We start from the raw sequence: 27,639 nt of genomic DNA on the forward strand, positions 1-27,639 counted from the left end.
TGACTTTTGACTTGTCCACTGACCTGTGAGGTTTAAAAGATTTTTGAGGGCCTTTTTGCCTTTATTGATGGGACAACTAAAGACAGACAGGAAATATGGAGAGAGAAAGTGAAATGAGACATTAAGGAGAAGTGGTGGAATTATTTTACATCCCTGTGGCCGCAGTAGCTTAGCCAAAGTGTGTTTAAGGGACAATAAAGCATGCAATTAACTGCAATTTAAAAATGAATGCACTAGTTACAGACTTTAATTAATGGTGATTAATGTTTTAGTACTGACAGCCTTAGCACTTAAAATATTTTCTTCACTTGCTTTGACTTCCTTGTAGATACATGGAGAATGGCCTCATACTGGTCTCTGTCTGGGGCCTCTAAATTACCAACCAATGCTGCAATGCAAATGCAAAATCATAAACTTCTATATTTAAAATGGGTAATCTATTAGAAAAAAACTCAGGCTTTGTTTGTTTTCACTCATTTATTAAAAGATTCTTTTTTTACATAGTGTTAAATACAATCTCTCCAGAGGTCAGGGGTCAGGGACAGCAGATGATGAGAAGACCAGATGTGAGATCACCTTTGAATTAACATCCTTTCAGCAGACCACCAGTTCATCAAACATCTCTCTGTAATTACTTCAAAACTGTCCATTTGACAGCTGTTATATATCAATCCTCAGCTGGAAATAATAAAGAATTAATTTAGAGGATATTACTTTAAATCTTAGCATATCTGTGCAAAACAGGGAGAGTCAGGACCCAGAGCCCACATCCTAGCAGCTTGTACCGTCCTCACATCGAGGGCTGTAGGAAGAAAAATCTTTTAACACACAACCATAAAAATAAAAAATTCTATCTTCCATCAGGATGACCAGTGTGCATTTCTGGAGAGTACGTCAGGAGGACTATCATGACCCAGAGGTGCAGAATGGCCTGTAGAAAGAAGATTAGATGTTAATTTCTTTGATGAACCAGACTTTAGACACACGTAAGTGAGTGTAAAGAAATGCTCACCATGTACAGTATAACAAAGACTCTGGCTGCAGGGTAACGTCTCAAGAAGATGCCAAGTCTGATGCTGTAAAGATGACATGTTCCATTAATCATGTGGGATTTTATCTCATATAGAAACAATAGTATTATAGAATAGGATCATTGGAGAGAATTTTAAAGTTACCTGAAGCGGTCGATGGTGCTGGCTGCCTTGCGTACTTGTCCATACACTCCTGGACTGTCCTGATCACTGAAAAGGACCGGTGTGTTTCTCTGTCGAGCCCCTGACAATTAAACACACATGAAACTTAAAAACTTTTGATACCAATAGAGGTCTAGGATATCTGATGAACAACTGAGCCAATAAAACATGCAGAGACCCCGTTCCCTGGACCCAATTTAAGCACATCTTCTGTTTTCTCAGACAAAGCTCTATAGTTTTTTCTTTTTTTTAACCAGACTTGAAAACCAAAAGTGATGCTTGAAACAAAGGGTAAAAAAGTTGGCAGCTTTTGAAAAAAAAAAAGAGGCCAACTACACCATCATGGATTTTTTTAGGCACAGTAGCTCTGATGATGAGAGAATCAGAAATGAAAACTGAGATGAAGCGGTTCGATTCGACTTGTCATGATGTCAGAGTAAAACTGAACTACATTCATACTCGTCCTTCCTTTTTTAATAGCATAAACTTCATTTACAAATGCTGAATGAGTTTGCCTGTAACTGAAAACAAGAGAGTTCCCAATATTGGATGCACAGGAGTTATAAAAACAGGTTTTAAAATCATATGATTTTTAATTGTATTATTATGTGAAAGACTAAGATTCTGCTGTCATAAGAACCCTTGTTTGTGCCAAAAACTTCAGGTACTAGAAATAGAAACAAGAAAAAACTGTATTGTAACTGCATTAAAAATGGAGTAAAACTGATTTTAAAATTGAAGCCTTTTAAATAAGCTGAGCAGATAATCAGACACACATGGACCCTCTCCTGAAAAGCCCTCCTACCTGGTCCCTCCAGACCGCTCATGTTGATGGTCGGTCCTCCGCTCTGTCCGCTCTGAGCATTCTTCAGCTGCTGCTCCAGACGCTCCAGCTGGAAGACCAAAGAGCTCTTCTCTGTGCCCAGAGCCTCCAGCATAGTCTGCTTCTGGATCAGGGTCTCCGTCAGCTGGTGGAGACGGTTCTCCAGCTCAGTTTGGCTGTTGCTCAGAGTCTTGTTGGTCAGCTGGAGGAATACATGTGAGAATTCCCTATAAACCTTAAAATTCACTGTTCGATTCAGGGGTAAGGAAGGAGCTTAACATTTACATCCATAGTGTATCAACAAAGGACTGACCTGGTTCCTGAGTTTCTGGATTTCATCTTCTCGGTCCTTGATCCTGCTCTGCAGGGTGGTTTTGGCTCGATGATGCTCCTCCTCCAGGTACTGAACCTCCTGTGATTTAAGAAAAACACAGAAGTGTACCACATAAATCAGGACTTTGATTATAAAATTATGAGAAATTAGGATTTCAGGATATCTGTGAATGCTTCCTCTATTTCGGCATCTTTGCATGAATTCCATCACTGTTGCATTTATATAACCAGGTATCTTAACTTGTCACATGCCTATTCATCCTTCTGAAGGCATGGATGCTTCAAATTTCACCTCCATCCAACTAGTACTTTTAATTTCAACTGTGCCACTGCAGCTTGAAACAAGAATTTCCTTGAGGTTTGATAAATTTGACTTGGTTTTGTGCTTGGTTTTCACTCCTCCATACCTGTTTGTAGCGCTCCACTTCAGCTTCCACCTCCTGCTTGGCTCTGTTCTGTGCAGCTTGTTGCTCCTCTAACTGCACCTGCTGCTCCCGCCACGTCTCTGCCTCTGTCAGAGCCTGATTCTCCAAATCCTGTCAGAGAAAAAACATGTACAGCTTAACACCATAGCTGAAGAGTTCTGAGCACAGTCACCTCCATCTTCTTTCCAAGGCTTTAAACTTTGTGACCCCACAAACACTTCTTGTGACATTGATGTCTCCTCAGGCACTAATAAAGTCTTATAACAGAGAGGGGAGCGGCATAATTGCATGTTTAACATTATTTGGAAAGTAAACAAGAGTCATCAAAAGCTACGCCCCTGAAACATCTGCCTGGACTATCACCAGTTAATCCAATACCAGTTAAACTGGCACATCAAGGCCTCTTTCTGCCTCAGTGTTGACACTGATAGATGATGCTAAGAGTAACTATTAACATGCTTTAGGGGTAATAATATCTAATGATGACAGCTCAGCCTCATATTTTTACTTTGTTTGTTTTTATTCTGAGGTGGGAGGATAGGCATTGAGCAGCAGGGAATTACTCTCATGCTTGCCTGCTAGGTTTCCATTTTGTTTGAGATCCCTCTGACTGTGTGATTTTGCATGCTCACCTGTATTTCTGTCCGTAGCGTGTGCAGTTGTCCCTGTAGTTTTTGGATCTCCTCTCTCTGTAGCTCCTTATCGTGACGTAGATCCTCCAGCTCCAGAGTCATCGCCCCGCTCCCATCCAGAGTTTCCAAACCAGATCCCTCTTTCAGACTGCTGATCAACTTTTCTTTGGACTAAAGATCATTCAAACATGTTAAAAACAAGCTACACAAGAAATGCAATCCTTAAAGAAAGTCTCAATCTGTATGCAAAACATCAAAAAGACATGAAGTCTTACTTGTAGGATTCGTGAGGCTTTGTGCTTGTAGTCTTGTAGCTCCTGTTTGGCGCTCTCTGCTGCCGCTTTGGAACTCTTCAGTTGCTGTTGGAGGTCGTCGGCGCGGAGCTTCTCCTCCGTCACTCGGCGCTCTGCTGCTGTCACCGTCTCAGCAAGGATCTGCCTCTCTGCCTCTACTTTGGACAGACGGCCAGCGTACTCACTCTGCATAGAAACAGAGAATTATGATGCCACTTAAAACTTAAAAAAGCTGGATAAAACTGAAGAAGAAAGGCGTCTTATGAACCTGCATCTGCCGGTAGCTGTCCTGTTCTCTCCTGAGAGCGAGCTCCGCTTCTCGTAGCCTCTCCTGGATCGTTTCAAGAGCCTGGGTGTGCATGCTGCTCCCTTCTGAGTGGTCCTGAATGATTCTGCAAGTGAGAAAATATCCTTTAAAACATTTCCTCAAAAACGGGATAAAATCTCAAACTGGAAAATGTATCAGACAACATACCTTGACCTTTCCTTCTGTGCCTCGTCTAATGCAGCGCTGCGAGACTTCAGCACCTGATCAGCTTCATCGAGTCGAATTTTCAAGACTGCAAGTTGACCATCTTTGGCAGAGAGGGCTTCCGTGAGGTCATCAACCTGCGACCGAAGTTCCCGTAACATCCGGTCAGTCTGAGACTGCTCCGAGTTCCACCGATCTGCACGTAAGCGGGTCTGATTGAGTTCTGTAGGACCAGAAACAACTAATCAATACAGAGAAAAAGCTGTAGGACTGTCGGACAGACATTTATTTCTTTTCCTCATCACTCACCGTCTTGTAGGTCTTTTGCTCTCTGGATGACTGAAGCCATCTCCTGGTTGAGTGAAGCCACCTCACTCCTCAGCAGCTGGTTCTCCAGACGCAGACTAGACAGGATCTGACTCTGTGGCTCCTCTGGAGGAGGTGGTGGAGGGGGTTCCTGGGGTCGACTGCCCTCCTGAGGGGCTGCTAAGCTGGAGTCTGAACTCTCAGGTGTCTCTGTGGTGACCAAGTAAGAAATACATAGAGAATAAGTTAAGATAATTCCGATATATAGGCTTAAAAATAGCTTTTAATTTGCAATTTATAGATATGAAGAAACAAATATGGCTGCTAAGTGGCTCTGCTGTGATTATACAGCATAAGAACTATCAAATACTGTAAGACTTGGGATGTCATGTTAGCAGAATATTAAACTTATAAACAAGTTAAAAAACAGAAAAATCCTGGGGTGCACATGGCCGCCCAATGTGCGCGGGCAGGCCCAGGTTCAAATCCAGCCTATGACACTTTTCTGCACGTCTCTGTCCCTTGCCCATTCTCGTCCCCGTTTCCAGTTCTGTCCACTGTCCTCCTCTATCAATAAAGTCACAACAAGCCCAAAATAAATCTTGAGAAGAAAACAAAACATAAAAATCCTCTTTCAAAGCCACAGGAAGAGAGACAAGCTTCCTAGGCACCCAGTACCAGATAATTTATTATTTTTAACTCCAAAACAGCAGCAGAAAAACTTGTGCAAACTGTCTTAATTGCTCCAATACAACCATTTCCAATCAATCAGTCAGCCAATATTTATTTTTATGGTGCCAATTCACAATAAATTTCCTTAAAGACAGCTTACAAAGAATGAAAGTCTAGACCTGTGGTTCTCAACTGGTGGGTTGGGTCCCAAAAAGTGGATCAGAGCCCTGATGAAATAAAGGATTTTTATCAATAATCCCTCTGAGTGCTCAGATTTCTGACTTTCAGTTGGATCCCCACACTAAAGACCGCCAGAAGGACACACAAGTTTTTTCAAGGTTTTAATTTGCAACTAAATAAAATAATTTAATATATAAAGACAGATTTGTTTAACCTTGGTAATTAAAGTGAAATGAGTAAAGCAGGGTGTTATTAAACCTACCATTGCTTGGTTCTTTAGCTAAGCTCTCCTCTGATGTTTTGATGCTGTGAGCAGACAGTGAGCTCATGCTGGAGGCCCTGGACACACCCCTGGTGGAGGGGGGCGTGGACGGAGCAGAGGGGACCGGGTGAGGAGTGGTGGATGTTGGGGGTGTTAGACTTTGGGCCTCAGTGACGGGAACTGTTGCTTTCAAAAGTTCTCTTCTTGAATCCCGCCTGCTGCTAACTGGAGGGTCCGAGCTGTTCAGAAAGTCAAACAGCATGTCATCGTCCATGTCCTGCTCGCTCTTTTTAGGCCTCACAAAGCCAGACGAGACCTTGGCAGAGTTTGTGCTGCCGGAACCAGGCGGGGTGCTGGACACGTTGGCGGTGCCAGCCAGCATGGTGGCGCTGGTTCTCTTGATGTTTCCAGCTGCTGAAGAGATGTAGCTGGGAGCATCATGAGAGGATGCATAGGTGTGATGAGTCACGGCTGTGTCGGTCTTATACGCTGCTGTGTTGTACTCAGGGTTAACAGCTGGCTCTCCTCCGTAGGAAGAAGAAAAGGAGGAGCTTCTTGTCTGGTTTTTGGTCAGGGCAGAGGCAGCTCCCTGGTCCACTTTGTTCAGGAAGTCTTCAGCTTTGCCAGCCAGGTCAGCAAACCAAGACATTTTGTAACCTAATGGTAGAAACACAAAAACACAATTAAACTAGCAGTTGGTATGTGTGCATTCAAGATTGGAGGTTCATGAAAATGTCATTTTCTATAAGTGAGTGACAGAAAATTACATTTAGTTCAGATTTCAGCCAATATAATAAACATTTACATCCATTAGACTCACATATGAACATACCAAAAGTTCCATTAGTTATTTAACGTCTGCTCACACACCATGTTGGCCAGTAGTGTCTATGTAGCATTGTATTAAATGCATAGTACCATCAGAATAACCAAGTCCTTATAATTTTTTTTTTTGGCTAAGGGGTTGGAGGAGTTTAAAAAATGGATGGAAGAAGAAGAGATGCATTTAATCAGCTTTAAATTACATTTAATTTAACCTCTGTTTTTCATAATATTTTCAATTTAATGCACATTCAGTTTAAACAATACAACAGTGCAGGAAACACACTCTGGCCACACAAACTAAATTTCTCTTCTATTTTTCAGATACATGACATACAACATATAACAGTTAATACTGCACACAGACTGTTACGGTGCCTATGCATGTACAGAAAAGACTCAGTACATAACAATTATGGTTGACAATGATGCAGCAATTAAAGTGCATGGACACAAAAAGGTTTGAGCAGCTGAGAAAGCACACCATAAAAATAAAGGACATAAAAAAATTAAAAACAATTTTACTTGATGAATTGTTCTGTCCCAAGAGCCTTTGGCAGTTCTCGTTGGCACCAAATTTCCAAGTATATTTATTTTATTCATTAGTTTATTTCATTTAAAGACCAAAGGAAAAACTATTCAATTCAAAACATAAAACCTCTTGAATAAACGGGTGCAGAAAGATGAATAATCCTATCTAATCTGCATCACCAAGGCTGTGTTTACTCTGTAGTTAAAAGTGACCTGAATCTGATTTTTTGCTCAAATGTGACTCATATCTGATTTTTTTCTGACAGTGTGGACAGCGTAAGTCACATTGAATCTGAACTTTTTGAATCTAATTCAGACCGCTTTCATATGTGGTTCTAAATCAGATCTGACCTTCTGGAAGCCGACTGCAGTGTGAACAGCTGAACAAAAAATAAGATCTGAGAAAAGATCAGAAATGTGCATTGAGGCCTGCAGTGTGAACGTAGCCGAAGTCTTTAACTCTTTTATCAAGAGACAGGTGTGCAGGTTTCAACAAAATCCTAAACTTTGCACTCAAATCTGTTTGTATCTGTTGTATACTCTGTTGCAGTGGTTCTCAAATGTTGTAGCAAGGACAGTCAAGCTTAAGTGTGCCTTGGGATACTGTTCAACTGTATGTTACAACTACAACTATAAACCTATTAAAAATACTTTAACATCTGCTTTGCATGGATTCTGGCTTAATCTTAGGTGTGACTTTGGCAAATAAAGTGTGAAAACTACTGCGCTACTGGTTAGAGAGCAAAAATCAGATTATTCAAGGGTATATAGACACTAATAATGAGTAAAAAAAACTTGTACCAACACTCAAAAAGATGCTGCTACTTGGCTGGATGCCATGCCATCTGTCATTGAGCAAGAGGCTGAGTGGACTGGTTCCAGTCAAAGTTTTAGTAAACAAAATTAACACTGCTGGTCAACCAGGATTTGAACCAGGAAACTTCCTGCTGTGAAGCAACAGTGCTAACTCCTGTGCAGCTCCTGATTCAGAGCATTATTAAATCAAATACAAGTTATTTTATATTGTGCAGTAATGCGCCTGTTTTTGTGAGAGAGTGGAAGGAAAATGGTGGGGAACCACTCACCTTAAGAACCAATCAGCCCCTTTTTCTGCAAAATACTGCTTTGTTTATGATTAAATATCTGATAAACAGAAAGGGAGGTCACATTTTCTAGTCATTTTGAAAATACCATCTGCTGTACCAACTCTAAAAGGCCTATTTTGGTCGCATTTGCATTATTAGTCATCTATATTCTAGCATGTCTGTACCTGAGTAAACACTTTAACGACTATGCAACTATGGTTCCTGATCCATGCAGCGTTTGGGATACACCTTAAAGCTTCTTTAATGCAACGACTAAATGTCTAATAGCATAATAGCGACATAGACGGCACTTGTTTTCATAATCCATACAGTCATTGTTGTGAACATTGAGTGATCAGTGAAGAATCGTGTTTTCTTTTAAAACAACCTGAGAGACAAAACTTAGGGAATAAATTACCAAGAAATTCCTGACCAGGTATCATGCTAGCTAAATAAACCAACAGAACCAAGCTGTTTAGAAAGTTACACAAACGACATTTCATTATTTCAGTGATAAGTCCATAGAAATAGGTTGGACACGCCACCAGCTGAGCTTACGTTATCATAAAACAAGTGTAAACAGAGCAGGTCCTAGATTACCTCCATCAGTGCCAAAGCTAACATGCTAGCTGTCTGTTAAAGAACAGAGTCAAACGTACCGGTTAAAACGACGTCAACGTCTGAAAACGTCCCAGGTCAGCTGGCTACCGCCGGGCTTTGACGGGTGAACATGTAAGAAAAATATCTTTAAGATAAACACAGACTAATGTCATTATCTGTCAAAGAGGATGTTAGGGATCTTCTCAATACGTGGACCAGGAAGCGCTCCGAGGAAGGACCCCAAACAGAGCGACCGCAGAGAAGCCTGATCAGAAGTCAGCCAATGAAATTAGAGATTCTCATCATCCACCTCCGGACTCGGGAGTTTACCACCACAGATTTCATCAATGAAAACACTATTAGGCAACGAGGATAAAGCTATTTTAAAAGAAATTATTCTCAAAGCAAAAATACATTTTTTAAATTAAAGACAGGAATTTAAAGGTTTTGTTTACAAAATGGTATGGATTTTAAATCTAAACTATTATACTGTAGAGTCACATTAATTCTATTTTTTTGTTTATATTCTAGGGGTGAAAAATAACTAATGATATTTACTCAAAGTACTGTAATTGCGTTTTTTAGGAGTTTGTGCTTTTTGAGTACATTTTGACATCAGTACTACCAGAGTAACTGTTCTTTTACTTGAGTATGACACTTTCTTACTTCTTCTGCCTCTTTTGACAACTCAGAATCACAGAGAAAATGATTCCACATCACATCCCAAAACAGCTGCTGTACACAGTAAAAACTGGAATAAAGATAGCTCAGGGTTAAACATGTCAGACTTGGTTTTAAGTCCCAAAGTGTAATTTCAACCCCATACTGAGTGAAATAGTCTTCAGTGTTGGAGTTATTTCCCTGTGTTGATCATGAGTGTTAGTCCAACTTTATAAAGAGTGAACTGAGCTAAGCTCTGCCCACTGTGGATTCAAATCTGGGGGGATGTGTGGGTGAGTGTTTATACATATGTGTTTAGTTGTGCTTGGATGTACAGTGATCCCAGCTGGGGTTCTTTTTCTCTAGTTTCAGGTGGATTGTTATTGTTTTTTATGTAAGGCACATTTGCACCGTGAGTGAAGTTATCCACTAAGTTAGAGTTCTTGTCTGTGACTTTAAGCCTTCATTAAATATGCATAGTGCATATTCTTCTTCATTATGTATTGCCTTGCAATGAGGCTGTCAGGTTATCAGATACCTAATAATTCAAAGGTGTGATTAAATTCTATGTAGAGTTGACCAATATATACACTTTTAAAGCCTTAAATTTTACTCTATATGAGGGTAATTAACACTGTCAATTTTGCTGTGTATTAGCTTACAAAATCTACTCAGGTAAAGGTATAAAGTGTTTGATTTAAAGTTGCTTTAAGCACTGAGAACTAAGTAGCCACTGAGGTGCTGTACAAAAAATATGATCTTTCCTCATTGGCAAGAACAACAGAATAGATCTTCAACCAGGTTGTTCAGGTAAAGTCACACCTCTATAATAAAACAATATACACAGAAATATTGACATTCTTAACTTAACTTAACTTATGAGTTAATTCTTAACTCATATAGAGTTAAATTTAATACTTTAAAAGTGCTACATTTACTTTTGCAAGTATTCAATTTTTTACATGACAGAGCTGCAGTGACAATTTGTGCTTAGGTGGGTCTCCTCTGGAAGATTAAAGTAGAACGTTAACTTCATAGAAGGTGAATGCGTATTCATGAATAATATGCACTATGCATCCTTTAGGATCATTCAAAATCACAGGGGGGAACTCAAACTCAGTGGATAACTTCACGCATGGTGCAAATGTGTCTCACATCAAAAACAACAATCCATCAAAAACACGACAACACCGACAGATACAGTACAACGTGCAGAGTTAAGTAACACAGATGAATCAACCGTCAAAGAAGTCATTCTCTCTATGTGCTACTGTGTAGCCAACAGAGGTGAAGAATACAAGAGTACTGCACTCAAGTAAAAGTAAAACTTACTTGAGTAGAAATAAATGTACTCAGAAAAGTACAAGTACCTAATAAAACTACTCTACCTCAGTAATTTAAGTAAATGTAATTAGTTATTTTCCATGTTTCTATGTTGAGCTTTTATAACCACTTCCAGATGACTTATATCTTTGCTCTCATGTTTGCATTATTGAAGAAGAGGATTGCCATGATACCAGAATTGTAAGCTTGAGAGTGATTCTTATAGAGAATCCAAGGATGTTGAAAGTACTGATTCCAAAGTAACAGAAATAAAGTCCTTAGTACCCAGCGTTTGTTTATATATTGTTTACAGACATCAAAAATCACTGGCAAGCTCCTGCAAACTGTCTTAGTTGGTGATGTTTCCAAATTATGTGCAGGTGTTTATCTGTGAATTGTGAAGGATTTATTACTCTTTTATGGACCTGTCTTATGAAATAGACTAAAATAACAGATTGTGAGGATTTTATGAATGTGATATTGAAAAAACATGTAGAAGAAAATTTTGACAACGCCGTTAAAGACACCAACTGACAGAGAAGTTATGAAACAGTGCCTCTTTATTTTTTTCCGCACTCACTCCAAAATGCATATTTACATGGCATGCCACATCAATACAGGAACTGACTATGGACACAATCGATAACACGAAGAATCTGCTCTGGAAGTCGAGGGCAGGAGAACGTTATCCCATAAACAACCAACCAAGAGATAACAGAAATGAAACAACACTTGTATAACCAGCCATAGAAAAGGGTTCCTCTTAAATCGGGTTGTTGCAAAGACTTAAAAAATGACAAATGTCTTTTTCGCTCAGAGTTTTTCACATCTGTCATGGAGGACCTGTCGTGTTTAAATCCAAAATGGTGGGAGTCTGAACTTTGCCAAAAAAACAACAAAAGAAAAAAAAACACAAGGCTGCTAAAATTCAGGATGGTCTGCGAGGGCAGATTTAGGGGGAAGATTTACAAAGGTATATCATGTAAGAACAAGCTGGTAATCTCCATTTGACATCCAGTCGAGTAATTTCAAAATGCCTCAACAATCTAAGTCTTCTATGATAGCGTCCTTGTTCAAGGTAATAATCCACAAGCGCTGTGTCCTTTCAGGGCAAAAAAAAGGACAAATGAGGAGTGGAATCCAGGTAAAGAAGTTAAATACATAAAAAAAAACCCACACAACTCAGTATGCGAGTTTGTGTGATGCAAAAAAAAAAAAAAAAAAAAAAAAATCTCGCCAAGTTTCTTCTGAGAGAGATCCTTTTGCCCGATCAGTATTTCCTCTGTGTTTTCAGATAAACAGTCCGTAGTATGAACATTCAGACACTCGTCCTCTGGGAGCCATTCACTCACTCATTCACTCACGCAACCATTCACACACCCAATTACACATGCAGTGTGGTTTCTGTTTGATGAAGTGGACCACATCAGATCAGCCCCCTCCTCTTCTTGTAGTCCTCCAGGTTTAGGGACCTGCGGGGGGCGCCATCCTTCACCGGCAGCGCGTTAGAGCTCACAGACAGAGACTTTGCCTCTGCAGAAGAGAGGAAACGGAAAACGTCAGCCTCTAAAACAGCGATGTTAGACATTAAGGATGAACTAACAGAGGAACTACTCAGAAAAAACCCTCTCACCTGCGTTGGGGACCTGAAGGTCGATCTTAACATCAAAATCATGAACTTTAAACAAATCCTCTGAGAGGTCAGTGGTTGGCTTGGGGATGTCTTTGTCTTTGATATTTGCTTGACCCTATAGCAGAAAAATAGAAGAAAATGAAATATTATGGCAGCACATAAAATATTTTTCTTTGGGCAAAAATTACAAGCTTGTTTCTTGCTTGTCACGTATTCCTTCAATTTATTTCTGCCTTTTTACAGAGCTTAACAGGGGACAGGTGTACAGGAAAAAAGGGATGCACAGATTCTGATACCAGCACCAGTTTAAGGGGTGATGCCAAGCCTTGGTACTTGCATTCATTAAACTAAAACACTGCAGGTACTGTACTCTGTATCATTTTAAAGCATAATGTTAGCCTCTCATCACATGAGTATGCAGTCAAAGCTGGAGTCATGTTTGCAGTTTTGGTGATACTTCCACATAAATGAGGATGAAAAAAGCTGAGGATAATGTTAACTATGCACTGACCAACTGTCAAGAGGAGGGCTGAAGACCATCTGATGAAAATAAAACTCTCAGGATAATTCTAAGAACAGTTATGGTATTATTAAGTACTCATAATAGTACTCAGTATTGGTGAGTACCCAAATTCAAGTACTCACACTTGGTCTGGAAAAATTGGTTATCAGTGCTTCGCTAACATATTATACATGCAATGCTGGAGTCATCAGTCAACAGGAAGACTGTAGGCCTGTGTTAAAAAATTCAAAATGGCAGCATATCATTGCAATACCTTGCCAATCCCTTTATCCATCGATACAGAAGTAACAGTTAACATGGCCACAAAAGCTGTGGTGGCAGTTATGAAACGCTTAAGTATGAAAGTATGAAAAATTAATGTTTTACACTTAATTTTATGGTAATTTCAAAGGCTTCAGTTGAAGTTAAGTATTTCATCATAGGAACAACAGTATAACAAAGTCCAACCTCTGATGACTCTGAAGCTGCAAAAACCTGAGAAATGGCACAACCATTTCTAGTTTTCGGAAAAGGACTACAACCAGGATTTTTCCTTGTTTGCAACACAAGTGAAAGACTTCAAGTTCATTCTTCAAACGTCATAGAAATGAAAGCACTGAATCTGTTCTCACCAGCTTGTTTTTCTCTGCGCTGGCAGGATCAGCTGCTCCTGATCCAGAACCGTATTTCTGATTGAGGTGAGCCAGGATAGCTGCGTGGACTGACGGGTCTCTGGCCTGCAGAAACAAGAACAAACAGTTTAACAATATGATTTTCCAAATTATCAATGAGAATTTAGAAGAAATAAGCTGATCTTACATTTGACACCATGGTGGGTTTGCACTGTCTTCGTGTGAAAGGGTCCATTTGTTGGTTTTTGGAGTATTGTCCTTCAGCCTGTAGAAAATAAATTAGAATAAAATTATCGGCTTACATCACCGAGTTATTCTAAATGATCAAAAATGGAGTCAATTTATTAAGGATTAAAAGAAGTGTTTTTAATTATTATAAATGCAACAGAGTGGTAGTTTAAAACAACAATTTAGCACTGAAGTGATCAGAATTCATTGGAGGATAGGGCAAAATAGGATAAAAGTAGAAAAAATTGGGGAAAAAAGCAAAAAGAAGTTGTAAAATGGCCCAAAAAATATGAAAGAGGGGTATTTAATGGCTTTATAACTGAATAAGAGGGAAAGGCAGATGTTTAAGGACATTTGCAAACCAAAATACCCAAAATACATTAATGTTAAAAATGTTTAAAGATTAGACATAAATGTTTGAAATGTTGTTGTTTAATTTATTTTCAATTTGAATCATTTTTGTGGGATGGGGTCCGCCGAATGAATATTTCTTCTCACTCTTGCACACTTAGAAAACCCCTGCATTAGTACATTTCAATATCGTGTGATAATGCGCGTCTAAGTTTTTTTTTATTGCGCCATGAAATCCGGCTACAGAGTTGCAGCATTCATATTAAAGTATGACCGGTGTGAATAAAACAGCGCTGCGTCCAAAGAGCAGTGCTAGGAAAGGAGAAATACAGCAACGTCCGCTCGTATGTAGCCGCTGTTTGCGTCACGTCTTGGCTGCCATTCCTAATTTTACCCCCGGTGTCCCATTCACTACCGAACACTCACAGTAATGTTAAAAACTCTCCGAGCCAGAGCTGAATTACAAACCTTAAACTTTTTACATGCAAAACAAGCTAGCTAGCATGTCGACTTTAGCTACTAAATCGAACATGTTAGCTAATTATAATATTAACCAACTGTTTACAACAAAACGAGAAAAAAGGCGACACTGACATAATAATAAGCACAGCGACCAACCAGCAGTGACAGGAGCCATTACATTACCAACATAACATTCACAGTATTATTGGAAGTTTGGGACACTGTAGTTGTAACGTTACCTAGAAGTGCTCCAGTAATAAAAAAGCTCTGAGCTGGGACGTAGGGATGTTGAAGTCACGAGGCCCTTTCTTAATACTGCTTTTCGTTAACATTACAGTTTGATAATATGTTCCTTTTTGAATCATTTTCTGGACATATTGACTTCTCTTTCTTTTTTTTCAGGCGTTTTCTGTGACTGGAAAGTTGGTCGACTGTTTTCCAAGTTTCCAAGGAGGTGCAGGAACCCTGTTTATTTTTAAACGAACTACCTTAACAAAAATGAAATGACGTTAATGACACCTACCAATAAAACAAATACATGCATGGCTTTCAAAATATTTTTTTTCAAATCATGGTTAATCTCAGAATTTCTATATTAAATGGCGATAAAGCACATCCTTTTAACAGCATTTTAAACTTAACTTTTTATTGTCATTTTTGTATTTTTCTACTGTCCTTTAAGGGGACATATTATGCAAAAATCACTTTTTCAGGCTTTTCCAACAAAACATGTGCCCCTGGCCTGTCCACAATCCCCTCAAATACCAGAAAAATCCATTCCCTTCCACCCTCTCTTTCTCCACCTTTCAGAAAAAATGTGCTGAAACAAGCCATTCTCAGATTTTCCCTCATGACCTCATGTGGGGAGTTATCACTGCCCCCAGGTTTGGTTGGCCCTCCCTGCTTGGAAGAAACTTGCATAAAAAGCATAAAAACATTGATTTTGATGGACAACTCATGTGTTCCTTTAAAAAACACTGCTGACAAAACTGCAACAACTTAACTACAACCAAAACAATTCACATGGTGCTTAGTTTCATTCATTTTGGTGAAAACCAGGCTTAACACTCCCCACCCTTTTTGAATGCTAAATTTTAGCGATTCTGCGACCAAGGGACACTGTTCATATAGGGGTTAAGTGCCTAGGCATAACATTAGTGCCACAAAGCAGAAAATCCCAATTTGTATTTAACTAACAAAAACAATTAAAGCACTAAAGGCCCTAAAACCCAGACTCAAGTATTAACTGATTCACTACAGATAAGACAATGCTGCATATTGTTCATAAATTTGAAACTGACCATCACACAAGCATTATATATGATGTTTTATCAGGCTGACACTCACCACAAGAGCTTTCTCTGATTCAACGATGTTCCAGCTCCTGTTCCTCTGATTGATATAGCTGAAAGACGAAAAAAAAGCTGTCATGCAAGTCTTAAAATCACAACTCCAAAACTCATCATATTTAGCACTGTAGTCACATGAAATGAACAGAAGCTACCCTTTGGTTGGCTTTTCTTCACAGGTAACAAGTAGTATTACCTTTCTAACTAAATAAGATTATCTTTACTCTTAAACCCTATACCTGAAACTCTACTCCCTGTTTTATTAGAAAGAGTAACTCCTGATAGATTCAGAAATAACAGTAGCTGTCAAACCTGATAGCAGAGATGTTCTTAGTCCTCTGCCTGTCAAGCGCCTCTGCCCTTTCCTCCAGCTCGTTCAGCTCATCCTGGATAACTTTCACTTTGTCACCGTCTCCGCTCTCTTCTGCCATGGCCTTCAGTCAAAACAAGATTAAGAAGTGAAACCAGGACAAGATGTAGAGTCAGTGCAAAAACTCAAATCTATGACGGCAGCCATGTTTATTTTTTGACAAGTTGGAAGACTTGTTCATATTTCACATCAAAACATAACAAAGATAATCACAATCCAGCTCTCACCTTATCTTTAAGTAACTGCGTTTTCTTCATGGCATAATTTGGCGGTGCTTTCCGGAATCTGTCCTTCTCTTTAACAATCTGCAGCAAAAGCAGCATTAAAAAGATTAGACTGTCCTGATGCTTCGTGCACAAGGCCACAGAGATCCACCAGCATCAAGATCAACACACTTACATCCTCTATGTCTTTGTCATTGAACTTATAGTTCATTGCTTCTTTAATGGACTGCTCCTTTTTGGTGATTTCGTCAAGAGTTGGTACTTGCATTCCAGCATCCAGCATCTATAAGAGGACAGAGAAAACATATCATCATACTTCAGCACCAAGCAGACAGCTCTCTGAGTGTGTCAGTCAGCACCAGTGGCTGCAGAGCAATCACTGTGGGCAAAATGTGCCTGATCAAAGTGTCTCTGTTATAGTCTTTATGCCATTGACGGGCTCAGATTTCCATTCTATGAGACCATAAACATTACAGAAAGGATCCCTGCAGAGTTAACAAAACAGCCATCACACTGCTCTTTTCCAAACCACTAGACTCCACTGACCAAACCAGTCATTCTAACCAGCTGAAGAAAGGAGGTTTTAGTCCATAACTGCATGAATCTCAGAGTTTTCTCTTCCAAGTTGTGTTACTTTTAAGCAGTAAATAGTTTATTAACCAAAAACCTTTCGGCAGCATTAAAATCAAACTGTAGTCTCAGAGAAGCATTGCAGAATCCTGCAAAGTAAAGTAATATTCCCAGTATTTTTTTAGTCTGTTTATTGTGCTATTCTGAGTAAAACTGGACTTCAAAAATACAGTTAGTCTTAATCATATTATTTTCTTTAAGTCAGACTGAAACATCTATGTAGACAGCGCATTTGGGGGTCAATTAACACCCTGTTTAGACAATGCATTAACAGGAATTTATACATGTTTTGTGTATTAAGACACCAGGATGTACATCTAAAAGCTTTGGGTGGTTGCAACTCAGTGCGTACTGAGAATAATTTGGTTTCTGACAGCTAGGGCTGCTCGATTATGGCAAAAATCATGAGGAAAATTATTTCTCACTTTATTTTCTTTATTAGCAGTTATAAGTTTGCACTCAGCTTGCTTTCATGCAATGAGTTCTGAGAACACCGGCCCTTCCACAAGCCTACAAGGAAGGCATCAAGCAGGAACACCTTATGTTCCTGCCTTTCCTGAGCCTACAAGGAAAGCCTTGGACATGAAGAGAAGCAGCAAAAAACCAGAGCAGGCATCAGTGACAGCAGAATGACACCAATAAAGTCAGAGACATAATAAAGGAGGAGCCTGGGTGGAGGAGGGTTGTTAAAAGTGACTTGCAGAAGGAGCAGCAAAGCATAGCCATGCAAGAGCAGTATAAATATGGTGCGATTTGCCAGTAGCGTGCTGAATGAATCTATCAGCCTGCTATCAGCTGATAATGGCTTGCGAGATCAGAATTCGGATTCAAACTGAAACTTAATTAACTGCACAGCACTACAGAAAGCTTGGACTGCATACAGAGGTGGACTGGGACACCTTCATCCAGCTTGGACTGATTGTGCAGACACAACATGTTATAGCACACATTTATGACCACAACAGTAACTCATGGGATCTGCTGTGTTCTGCTTGTAAACAAAAGCACAACCTTATTCATATAGATCCAGCCTCACTCACAGTGATGTTATCTCCACTCTTTTCAGGAAGCTGGAGTACTTGTCTGAGCCAAGTATTGACAGCTAGTCATTCATTTATCCCTCTTTATATCTTTAAAAAACAACAAAACTGTCTCTCATATGAGAGGCAGCTTCCATCGCTCATAAAAGAGCCAGCTCTTAGACCAAACTCATCTGCAAATGATGTCTCAAGTAACATTTTGTCTTGAACTGAGTTACCATTTCAATCTCCAGTACCCCAAAGGATAGATAAATCCATATATTTCAACAATAAATAATAAAAATCCAGTTAATTATATTGTTTGCTCATACAAACATTACTACAATATTAACAAAGGTTTCACCACAGTCAAAAAATTGTAACTAAACTCCTCCTAGTAACACCTGTTGATAATCAGCTCCACTTAAATACAGATTTGCTCACCGTCTCAGTGGTCAACCAAAGCAAACCAACAAAACAAACAGACTGTTTTCATCACTGAGGTCTGATGGCATTTTAGAGGTTCAGCTCAGCTGTCTGAATCAATAAACGGGACAAACGCCCTTAATAAAAGAGCCTTCTCATCACACTCACCGCCTCTTTCCACTTCATGAACTCGTTTTCTGTGAACTCCTGATTTGAAACAAACTCCAGCCTGAACACACGCGTGTCGCCGCCATGCCTGCAGAGAGGAAACAGTCATCAGATCACATATTTACAGGATGAAACAGTCTTTAAAATGCTCAAAGTCATCTCCTTTAATACACAGCACACTTTTAAAAATCTAATTTTTTTTTATGTTGTTGGTTTGAGCTTTTTAAGCCTCAAACCAACAATATTTAATTGTCTTTGTGCACCAAAGTGCTTCCAGGCTTTTCTGGCTTCATGTGGAACTCAACAGCTTTGATTCCTGTTGTGCTTTTAGGTCTTTTAAATGTCTTGCAAGCCCCTTCATAAACATTGTTGCTCATGCCATCCATTCTTTGAATTTTCTTGAACTTGATTTATATAATTTTCATCTCTTTTTTTGCTTTTGTTGATGGTTTGTGAGTAAAACAACAAGAAACTGACAAAGTTGCAGTAAAAGCCGTCTGCATAGACAAGCAAACTGACAAATAGAATAGTATAAAACCATCTTTGCTAACTTGACAAAATAGACCAAAATATTCAGGCATTTCCACTGTGCATTATTTTAAAAAATGTCTGGTAAAAAACTCAGACTACTGATAAAATGTAAGTGGAAAATAAAGTTTGTTTCTTCCTACTCCTTTTTGCTTGTGTAAACTGTGATGCTTTAGCAGATGGAAGTCTTTTTTCTTTCTGTTCTTTTCAAGCTGTTTTTAAGTTTACATGTTTGAAATAACTAACCCAATCAAATCAATCAAACACAGTATGCCTGACTGAAAACCTACCTTAATTGTAAACCCTTGTTCGTTCTCGTCGACCCGAGTTGGTAAACCTTGGCCGTCTCTACCACATCCACAATTTCAGCGACCTTTAAAAATCAAGACAGGATCCCAGTTAAATCAAACGTCCTCTTTAAAAAGCTTCTCACTGTCAGCATAATGCAAGAAAACAAACCGAGCAACTGCCAAGAATGGTTACCCTAGAGACAAGCTCACCCTATAAACTGGTTTACTGCTGTTGTTCCCGATCCCTATCCTCACGAAGCAGCCTGTCACTGTCTTAGCAAAGAATGGCATGTGGCACCAGCGCTCCAGCTTGTGTCTGGACAGGCGGATTCTGTTGAGCTCGTCTGGTAGTGAAACCGGCTGCGACTTAGGTGGAGTTTCTTCTTTTCTGTAAGCAGAATAACGAGCAAAGAACAAGCTTACAGTTAAAACAAAAACAGAGAGTGATTGGTTATTCTTAAACAAGGAGCAGAGTAAAACTTACTCATCATCATCAAAAGATGATGATCGTGAACTCCGATCACTTTTGACTGATGACTTGTCGTCATCCTCTTCTTCCTCCTCCTCATCGTCAGAGTACACCTCGCTCGTCTTCAGAGGCTGCCGTTTGGCTAGCAGTTCAGCTGCTCACCACAGAGAAGAAACGTCAGCTTTATAAATACACAAAAATCACCACATACAGTTGTAAAAATCCCACCAACCTGTTTTGTTTTTCTTCTTCTCTCGCTCTGCTTTCAGCTCCTCCATGGCCTGGGACTTTTTGTCAAGTTTCTCGTCCCGTTTGGATCGTCTCTCCTTGTTGTGTGACATAACCTAAAGAAGGGTGGGTATGACAGTCAGACACCAAGACAAAAACAAGAATAAAAAAAGGGGGAAACTGCCCAAATTTTCTGCTTTCAGTAAGGAAAGAGAATAGAAAAGAACACTTAAACAGAACAGTTATTGAGTGAAATACTGACAAATGTTTGCTTTATACCGCTTTTTTTCCTCTGTTTGTTTCAATTGAAGTGCTTATTGGTCCTGAAGAAGAAGAAGCAGATTTTACTCTGACTTAAAAATCTGGATAGATTCAGAAATTTGAACTAAAAAAGCTGTGACTGACTGCAGCGAACGTAAACAGTTGCTAACATAAATACATGATGCAGATTTGTGTAAAGTAAGAACTTGTGCAAAGCAGAGCTGCACAAAAAGAACAGTAAATTTTATGTTTTTGCAGTATGAACTTTAGCAATGAAGATATTGCAAAAGTCTGCATTTACTGCAGAAAAGAGGTGCACTACCGTCTTACTCGTCATGTGTGCATTTTACACACTCACACTTCCAAGTAGTCAGATGAATCTCAAGTCATTTGTTACAAATTTAGCAGTATAAATGCTTCTTATATTTTCAATTCAGAAATAAACATGTTTCAATTTGCTTCATAGCTAAAGCTAGGACTGATTCTCTGGTATTTATCTACCACACTTAGGATCGGCATCATTATATAGAAAAAGCATTGCATGCTACATTATTTCTCATATTGCAAGCTAAAACCATAAACATAATTCAAGACTTCTAGTAAAAAAATGATCATTTTATGATCATTTTTCAGTGTGTCCTAACAGCAAGTGTCATGAGCAAGTGTCTGCAACAAAAAGTAGCTTGGTAACACTGCTCTCTAGAAAAAAAGAGTTGGCTAGCTGGTGTCAAACCGCCTGGACTTGGTCTAAATAACTCACACACTTAGAAATTTCCTGTAGTTTTTCTGCAACATACCGAAAGAAGACATTTTTTAAAAAGTTGTTCAGCCCTAATGCAAATCATCCTTTAATTCTTTAAATGGAATTGAGGAATCTACAAATGGATACGTTTTTGAGTTTTATCACTGATTTCATACGTAACAGGAAAAATGCTTTGCTTTTCAAATTTCAAATGGACCCATTTTTCAAAATGAGTCTTTGCAAAACACTTAATCCATTAATACCTGTCTAATATTGTGAAAAATGTCCCTGAACTCACCACTTGTGTATCCTGAACCTGGGACAGCTTCCTTTTTTCCTGCTCTTCTTCCTGCTTCTTCTTCTTCTCTTCTTTCTCCTTCTTCTTTGCCGTCTTGAGCTTCTTCTTAATTTCAAAACTGTCAAAACAAACATTGAAAGCTGATGAGAAATGAGAGGAAATGGACTGTGAAAATGAGTCTTTTATTTTATTCTTCCACCCTGATCTCTCCATGTGGTCAACGCTCACCGTCTCTTTAAAACTTCTCTCTTTTCGATTCTGTTAAACAGCTCCTGCTCCCTTTCCTTTTCTGTCATCTGCTCCAGCCGAGCTCTGTCCTCTGCGTCTCCCATCAAGTCATCGTCGTAGCCGTCTTTGAACACCTCGTCCTCGGAGGAGTCCGAGTCGGAGCTGGAGGACGAACTGTTGCTCTCTGAGTCAGACACCTCACCTGATTTAAAATAAAAAGATTTGACACCAAAAGTAGACATTTAGCAAGCTTAAGGTTTTAATCAGAGTGCAGAGATGCAAAATGTGTAAAACAAGACCAAGAAGTCCTGAGCAGAATTTAATGCTGGGTCCGTTTCTGTCTTTTATCGTCATGTCTTGCCCTTGGAGACTCCCGCCCCCTTTTATCTAACAAGAAACATCTCCTACTGTGAAGGAGGTATGAACGACAAGATCAGGAGGATTTCAGGGGCAGTCCTCCTGAAATTTTTAGATATTTTCAGGCATGTGTATGTGAAAACAGCTTCAGTTTGACATGCTTGTCCAGAGGAAGCAAAGGCAGAAATTTTACTTTTTGGGCTTTTGCCTTTGTTTTTGATTGGACAGCTGAAGAGCAACAAGAAGCGTGGGGAGAAAGATGCAGTAAAATTGGGAGTTAATCCTGTTGCCAGTGTACTGAGGACTACAGCCTCTGATCACTGAGCTAAACTGGCAGCCTGAAGCAAAAATGTAACTTAAAAACTGCTTGTAGCAGTTGAACGTCCAATTTTAATCATATAGCAAAGATCTGTAGAGCCTTTTATCATACTATTTTGTCCTGAGATAAATATTGCTAAATGTAGAGCAGTCTGTTTAGCTTCCAAATGTTATTTAAAATGAGTATCCTGTTCTTTGATTAATCTTGCCAGGCTTGACTAGACATTCTGGGAATTTTCCAGAGACTTTTCCAGGGATTTCTTGCCCATGTTGACCAACTAACAACATCTTAGACACCACACTGTGGGATATAAATTGGATGAGGAGGATAAGTATATTAGTCATCTAATCTCAGCTACCTGAGGACGAAGAACCTCAGCTGTCTATTTAACCTACATATCTGAAATTGACATGCATTTGCTGGAAGATGGAGTTTACTTAAAAACACGGCTGTAAGTTGTTTGAAACTGAGCCGTTAGTGGACATTTCTACTTCTGCCAAACTTTTATCTGACAAGGTTATTTTAGTTGTTATACATTCATTGAGCATTATATTTTCCTAATAAACAGTGAAAACATGTACCCTCCTCCGGTGCAGAGCTCTCTGCTGAACTGTCTCCATCTGAGCTGCCAGATGCCGTCGCTTTATTAACCTTCTTCTTTGTGGCGTTTTTCTTCTCAGACCCTTTCCCTGGTTTGACCTTCTTTTTACCTTTGGTTCCACCCACCGTCCACTAAACAAGACAGACAAAAAAACAAGTTCTGATGAGCTAAAACAACTGTAACTGGAGGAAAGTCTGGCTATTTTCTTTGTTCTGGAGTTTAAACTGAGTAAGAAATGTTTCATTTGGTTTAAAACAGGAAAGCTCATTTCAAGATGGTCTTACCTCATCGTCACTGTCTGAGGTCTCAGAGTCTGTCGAAGCTGCAGGTTTGCTAACGGGCTCCTCCTGCTCACCTGAATCAACCCTCTTCCTCTTCGCCAAAGACAAAAGCTCCTAAAAGAAGAACAAGAGCCTTTACTTCAGAAAAAACAAAACAATTTTTTTAGTGTCTTTTTAATTTAATGAGTAATTAATTCTTTGATTTTGGTAAAAGCAACAAATAAAAAGATGAGATTTGATAAGAAGTATTTCCAGGAGGTCTCCTTATGTCCTAAATCTTGACAAATTCAGATTATTCTGACATAGAAGTACATGAAATAGAAAAAAATCACCACTGTTAAATAATTTAGTAGCTGCAAAGTGTTAGGCCCTATTTTGATAGCAAAAAGCAGGCTGCCTAAAGATCATGGTGCAAAATAATTTGGGGTGTGTCCATCTACATATTGCTTGTCGCACAATCCTGGTTTAAACCCAGGCACAGAGCACAAAGAGGCTGGATTTCTAGATTATAGGTGTGTTTCCAGAACAGCATGAATCAAACCAATCATTGTCAGCTCTGGTGCGTTGGTTTTACACTGCGGATTTTCGTTTTTATTCTTAAATAGACAGCAGCTGGCTCCTTAAACTCTTCTCCTTTCACTGTGCCACAGAACACACACCTGACACCACATGAAATACGCTGTTTAAAGATTTAAGTTATTTTTCCACTGAAGCATTCCAAAAACATTAGAAACAACCAAAAAAAGTATGTGCAACAAAAGTTTAACTTTAGTATTTGCTAAACTCTCCAGACACCCTACAGAACTGGACAAGATTTATGTTAAGTAATGTTCTGTGTGCTCAACACCAAATATGGGTAGGCTGTTAACATTTGTTTACCTATTTTCTCAGCTAGACTACTTGGCTGTATTCTTTAATGCAAGCATAACAGACACCAGACAGTCAGTATGTCTTTTAGGACATATTGTCAGTGCCACTTAGATTGGCTATAAATTAAACTCTTTGATGCATTAGAGCATTTACATAAATATTGGTATTAATATCACAATCAGCTAAAATTAATTTATAAATATCAGCATATCGGATATGGCAAAAATTCACTATCACGCATCCCTCCATTTGGGAGCTTAAGTTCATTTGCAGTTTGATGTGAACATTTGGAGTAAAGATGACAACTGCATCAGGAGGAAAACAGAGACTAGCGCTGTGTGTCAAGATGCTTGTGACAGGTATATGGAAGGGCTCTTAATATTACTATCTCCCAAAGTCAAAATATAACAATGTGGAAATAGAAAGTGAGAAAATAACACATGAGCAAGGAAGCAGAACCCAGCCAGCCAGCCACAACTGGTCATCAAGACAAATTCTGATGGAGGATGTGAGTACTGCCCTGACTCAACCACAATAATGTAAAACTTTGATTCCAGAAACAACTTTTAAAAGGGCCCGGATGAGATCTTACACAAAAACAACAAGCCACAGAAGCTGAATATAAAACCCTGGTAAATATGTGCCTGGACTTGGCTGAATTCCTTTCTGATGTAATGCGCTGCGTCAACATCAGTGCAAAAGCTGCTGTGACTAATTCATGTTTAACATTTTCTTTTTTCTGTCAGTGATGAATACCAATTCCAGACCTAATTACATTCTGGCTTGTTTCAAACATTAAAATACCTTGTTTAAAAACTGTGGAAAGGTTAGCAGTCACCAGCAGAGTACAGTATCAGAGCAGCAGATGGAGATGAAAGTTTACTCCTACTTCATCATTACAACACAATTTCTTCTGATAGCAGAATAGCTTTCAGGCTTTTGATTTCATTGGATGAAAAGCATAACCTGACATGCCAGATGGATTCACACATCCATCTGGGAAAGCTTCAATAGGAAACGTTTGAGAAAAGGCAGAGGCTTTGAAAAAAACTTGGAGTGTGATTGGATGAACGTTCTGTCTGTCACATCTCTACGGGCCAATAAGAGCAACAAAACATGTGACGTAGCAGCTATCGAGCTGCGCGTGTGCAGCTACAAGGAATAACTCGAAACATGGCGACTACAGACACGTAAGTACTCGATTTCTGTCATTTTTGAAAAGAAAACAACTCACTGCTGTTCTTTATTCTTCTTTTAACGAAGAATTGTTCTGATAAAACTTGTGCTTTAGCAGCGTCCACGCTAAGCTCTTCCGCCATAATTGGCATAATTGCTGCTGCTTGTTTACGTCATGACTCTGCCGTGCCTGAAAGTACTGCCCCTCATCACTGATTGGTCCTGTCACTTTCTAACTGGGCCCAAACGGTTCAGACAGGAGCTTTGCAAGATGGATTCGCCAGTGAAAAACAAAGAAACGGGCGTATCCATCTGCTTTGCAAGGTTATGAAAAGCACTTATTCCTGTACGATTTGTTTCCTGACAATGTTCTCTTGGGTTAATGAAGTTTTATATAAACTTGGTGAGCCATATATTAGTTTGGTATGTCACTAAATCTGGCCCTTTAACGTTTCCAAAAATGTTGATATTTTGATACGTCAATGCCACATCTTTTAAAATAAGCATACAAAGGAGTGCAAGAAAAAGAAAGCACACAAATATAACCCAACGGCAGAGTTTTGTATTAGTTAAATCCAAAATTGCTATGAGAGAAAAAAGCCAGAGTTGCAAACAAGTGCACTTTACACAGAGTTCAGGAGTTTGACTGCTTTTGTTGTAATTACAAAATAAGAAATTGAATAACAGCTCTGTGTTTGACTTGCGATCAATCAAGGGTACACCCCGCTTCTCGCCCAATGAGTGGTGGTATTGGCTCCAGCCTCCTGCCACCCTGAAGGGAATTAGTGGTGTAAATAATGGGTGGATGGATGATAGTCTTGTACTTCTTCCACCTCTGGTAACATGTGTGTTCATGCCACATCATTTGGTGGATGATTAATGTCTGTAAACTGCCACTATCAGCTGATACCAAAGTAAAAGCAATGCATCAGTGCACCCTTGCAAAAAGAGCATGCAAATTTCCATATTTGCCTGCATAACACAATGGCATTTAGTTGTTACTGTTCTTCTTTGGTAGCAGCCTTAGGTTGAGAGTAAGTCTCAAGATCTGAATGTTTTTTTTGCATTAGTTTTGGTATTTTTCCACGCAATCAAAAATTCAAAATAAGGGGATTGTATGGTTTTAGTTTGCAATGATTTCAACACTTTCAAAGAGTGTGACACCGTTTCTACCAAGTGATGTGCATGGATCTTGTTTGGTCGATAGCAGTTATTGCAGCAGCACTCCTGTGCAGCTCTGCAGACTGACATGTTAGGCTGCAGATCTCCTCAGTGTGTATGCCAGCTCGTGTTTGACAACAACACCGAAATAGATCTTCAGCTCTGCGCCCATGACGTCACTCTGGAGATAAGGTTCTTCTCGTGGCTAAATCAAGTGCGACTCCGTTACGGCTTCAGTTGGTGCAAACATGCCTTATACCGGATTTTTAAAAACAACACACACACACTCACTATCTGTTCACAACACCACTGAGGCCGATTTCAACCTGAAACCTGAACAGGACCCGTTGCGCGGCATTTCAGTCCCAACATGAGCAGCGTTGTGAGCATCTCTCCAAATGTAACCTTAACGTTAGCAGAACTTGGCTAAGTGATGCTAACATATTGCTTACTTAACAATATGAAACACTTTCTTCAACCCTGAAAAACCTGACCGAAACACTTCATCACGTGCACACATTATTCAAACTTTATGGGTTTTATTTTGACAGAAAAAGTCGGTAAAGATAGTAAATAAAGAAGGCCCACTCTCAGGTTGATAAAGCGAGGCCAAACACAGCGCAGTCAGTTAGCATACATTAGCTTCACCTCAAGCTGTTGACAACCCAATAGGCGATTAACTGAAACACAATCAGAAAAATGCACACTTACCTGGTCTAAATTATCGTCACTGGCACTGTCTTCAGAGTCAGAGTCAATCACGACCCGACCTTTCCGCTTCTTTACATTCACCATGATTAGCTACTCGGCTAACCTGCTAGCTACCGCTGTGTCGTCTAAATGTTTGAGGCTAGCTGCTACCTAGCTCCGCAGTCAGCCACACAAAGGCAGTACTGAGCATGCGCGCTCCTGTTGTTAACATAGTTGACACTTGAATCTAATGCTTAAACAACGGCATGAAACGCCATACGTGCCCAAGGTTTTCATATCGATTCATTTTTTAAGTTTAGATACATAATTTTGTGCAAGTATGGGAGATGTGTACGCATAAACAAAGCTTAGGGCAGAACTACTTATTGCCAGTAAAAGTTTCAGCCAGGACGGGAAACAGAGTTGCACTTTTGCTACATTCAAGAACCACTGAAATTCAAACGTCATGTGTTGTCAATATGTCGTACTTAATCTATGTAATGTTAAATGTGCGACAATATACCAACATTAGAA

At 39.4% G+C, this 27,639-nt stretch overlaps 2 protein-coding genes across 2 annotated transcripts; both read right to left on the reverse strand.

Annotated features, from left to right (window-relative positions):
• Positions 1-471: 471 nt before the first annotated feature.
• On the reverse strand, positions 472-8,860 carry golga5 (golgin A5). Its single transcript, XM_041811837.1, has 13 exons — positions 8,689-8,860; positions 5,592-6,248; positions 4,481-4,687; positions 4,175-4,394; positions 3,968-4,091; positions 3,682-3,885; positions 3,407-3,577; positions 2,757-2,885; positions 2,330-2,428; positions 1,999-2,218; positions 1,176-1,275; positions 1,013-1,076; positions 472-931 (listed from the first exon to the last, which is right to left on the reverse strand). Exons 2-13 carry the CDS (start codon positions 6,238-6,240, stop codon positions 851-853), a joined length of 2,268 nt encoding a protein of 755 aa, XP_041667771.1. The 5' UTR covers positions 6,241-6,248; positions 8,689-8,860; the 3' UTR covers positions 472-850.
• A 2,308-nt stretch (positions 8,861-11,168) lies between these two features.
• Positions 11,169-27,479, reverse strand: rtf1 (RTF1 homolog, Paf1/RNA polymerase II complex component). The gene is made up of 18 exons (XM_041813317.1): positions 27,127-27,479; positions 23,212-23,322; positions 22,908-23,058; positions 21,651-21,852; positions 21,423-21,540; positions 20,126-20,237; positions 19,909-20,047; positions 19,635-19,812; positions 19,425-19,507; positions 18,607-18,694; positions 16,539-16,646; positions 16,367-16,444; positions 16,082-16,203; positions 15,768-15,825; positions 13,567-13,644; positions 13,380-13,484; positions 12,246-12,360; positions 11,169-12,145 (listed from the first exon to the last, which is right to left on the reverse strand). Exons 1-18 carry the CDS (start codon positions 27,208-27,210, stop codon positions 12,039-12,041), a joined length of 2,037 nt encoding a protein of 678 aa, XP_041669251.1. The 5' UTR covers positions 27,211-27,479; the 3' UTR covers positions 11,169-12,038.
• Between the last annotated feature and the right edge of the window lie 160 nt (positions 27,480-27,639).

The sequence above is a fragment of the Cheilinus undulatus genome, linkage group 18, assembly GCF_018320785.1.
Source record: "Cheilinus undulatus linkage group 18, ASM1832078v1, whole genome shotgun sequence".
Classification (NCBI taxonomy): Eukaryota; Metazoa; Chordata; class Actinopteri; order Labriformes; family Labridae; genus Cheilinus; species Cheilinus undulatus.

Bases quoted from the DNA above. Each gene is read 5' to 3' on its own strand.
- golga5 (XM_041811837.1), bottom strand. From the start codon at position 6,240: ATGTCTTGGTTTGCTGACCTGGCTGGCAAAGCTGAAGACTTCCTGAAC. The intron at 3,886-3,967 runs GTTCATAAGACG...GTTTCTATGCAG, and splicing joins ACAGCTACCGGCAGATGCAG to AGTGAGTACGCTGGCCGTCT. The intron at 3,578-3,681 runs GTAAGACTTCAT...AATGATCTTTAG, and splicing joins AAGCCTCACGAATCCTACAA to TCCAAAGAAAAGTTGATCAG.
- rtf1 (XM_041813317.1), bottom strand. From the start codon at position 27,210: ATGGTGAATGTAAAGAAGCGGAAAGGTCGGGTCGTGATTGACTCTGAC. The intron at 23,323-27,126 runs GTAAGTGTGCAT...TTCTTCTTTTAG, and splicing joins GTGACGATAATTTAGACCAG to GAGCTTTTGTCTTTGGCGAA. The intron at 21,853-22,907 runs GTACATGTTTTC...ATTTTAAATCAG, and splicing joins GAGCTCTGCACCGGAGGAGG to GTGAGGTGTCTGACTCAGAG.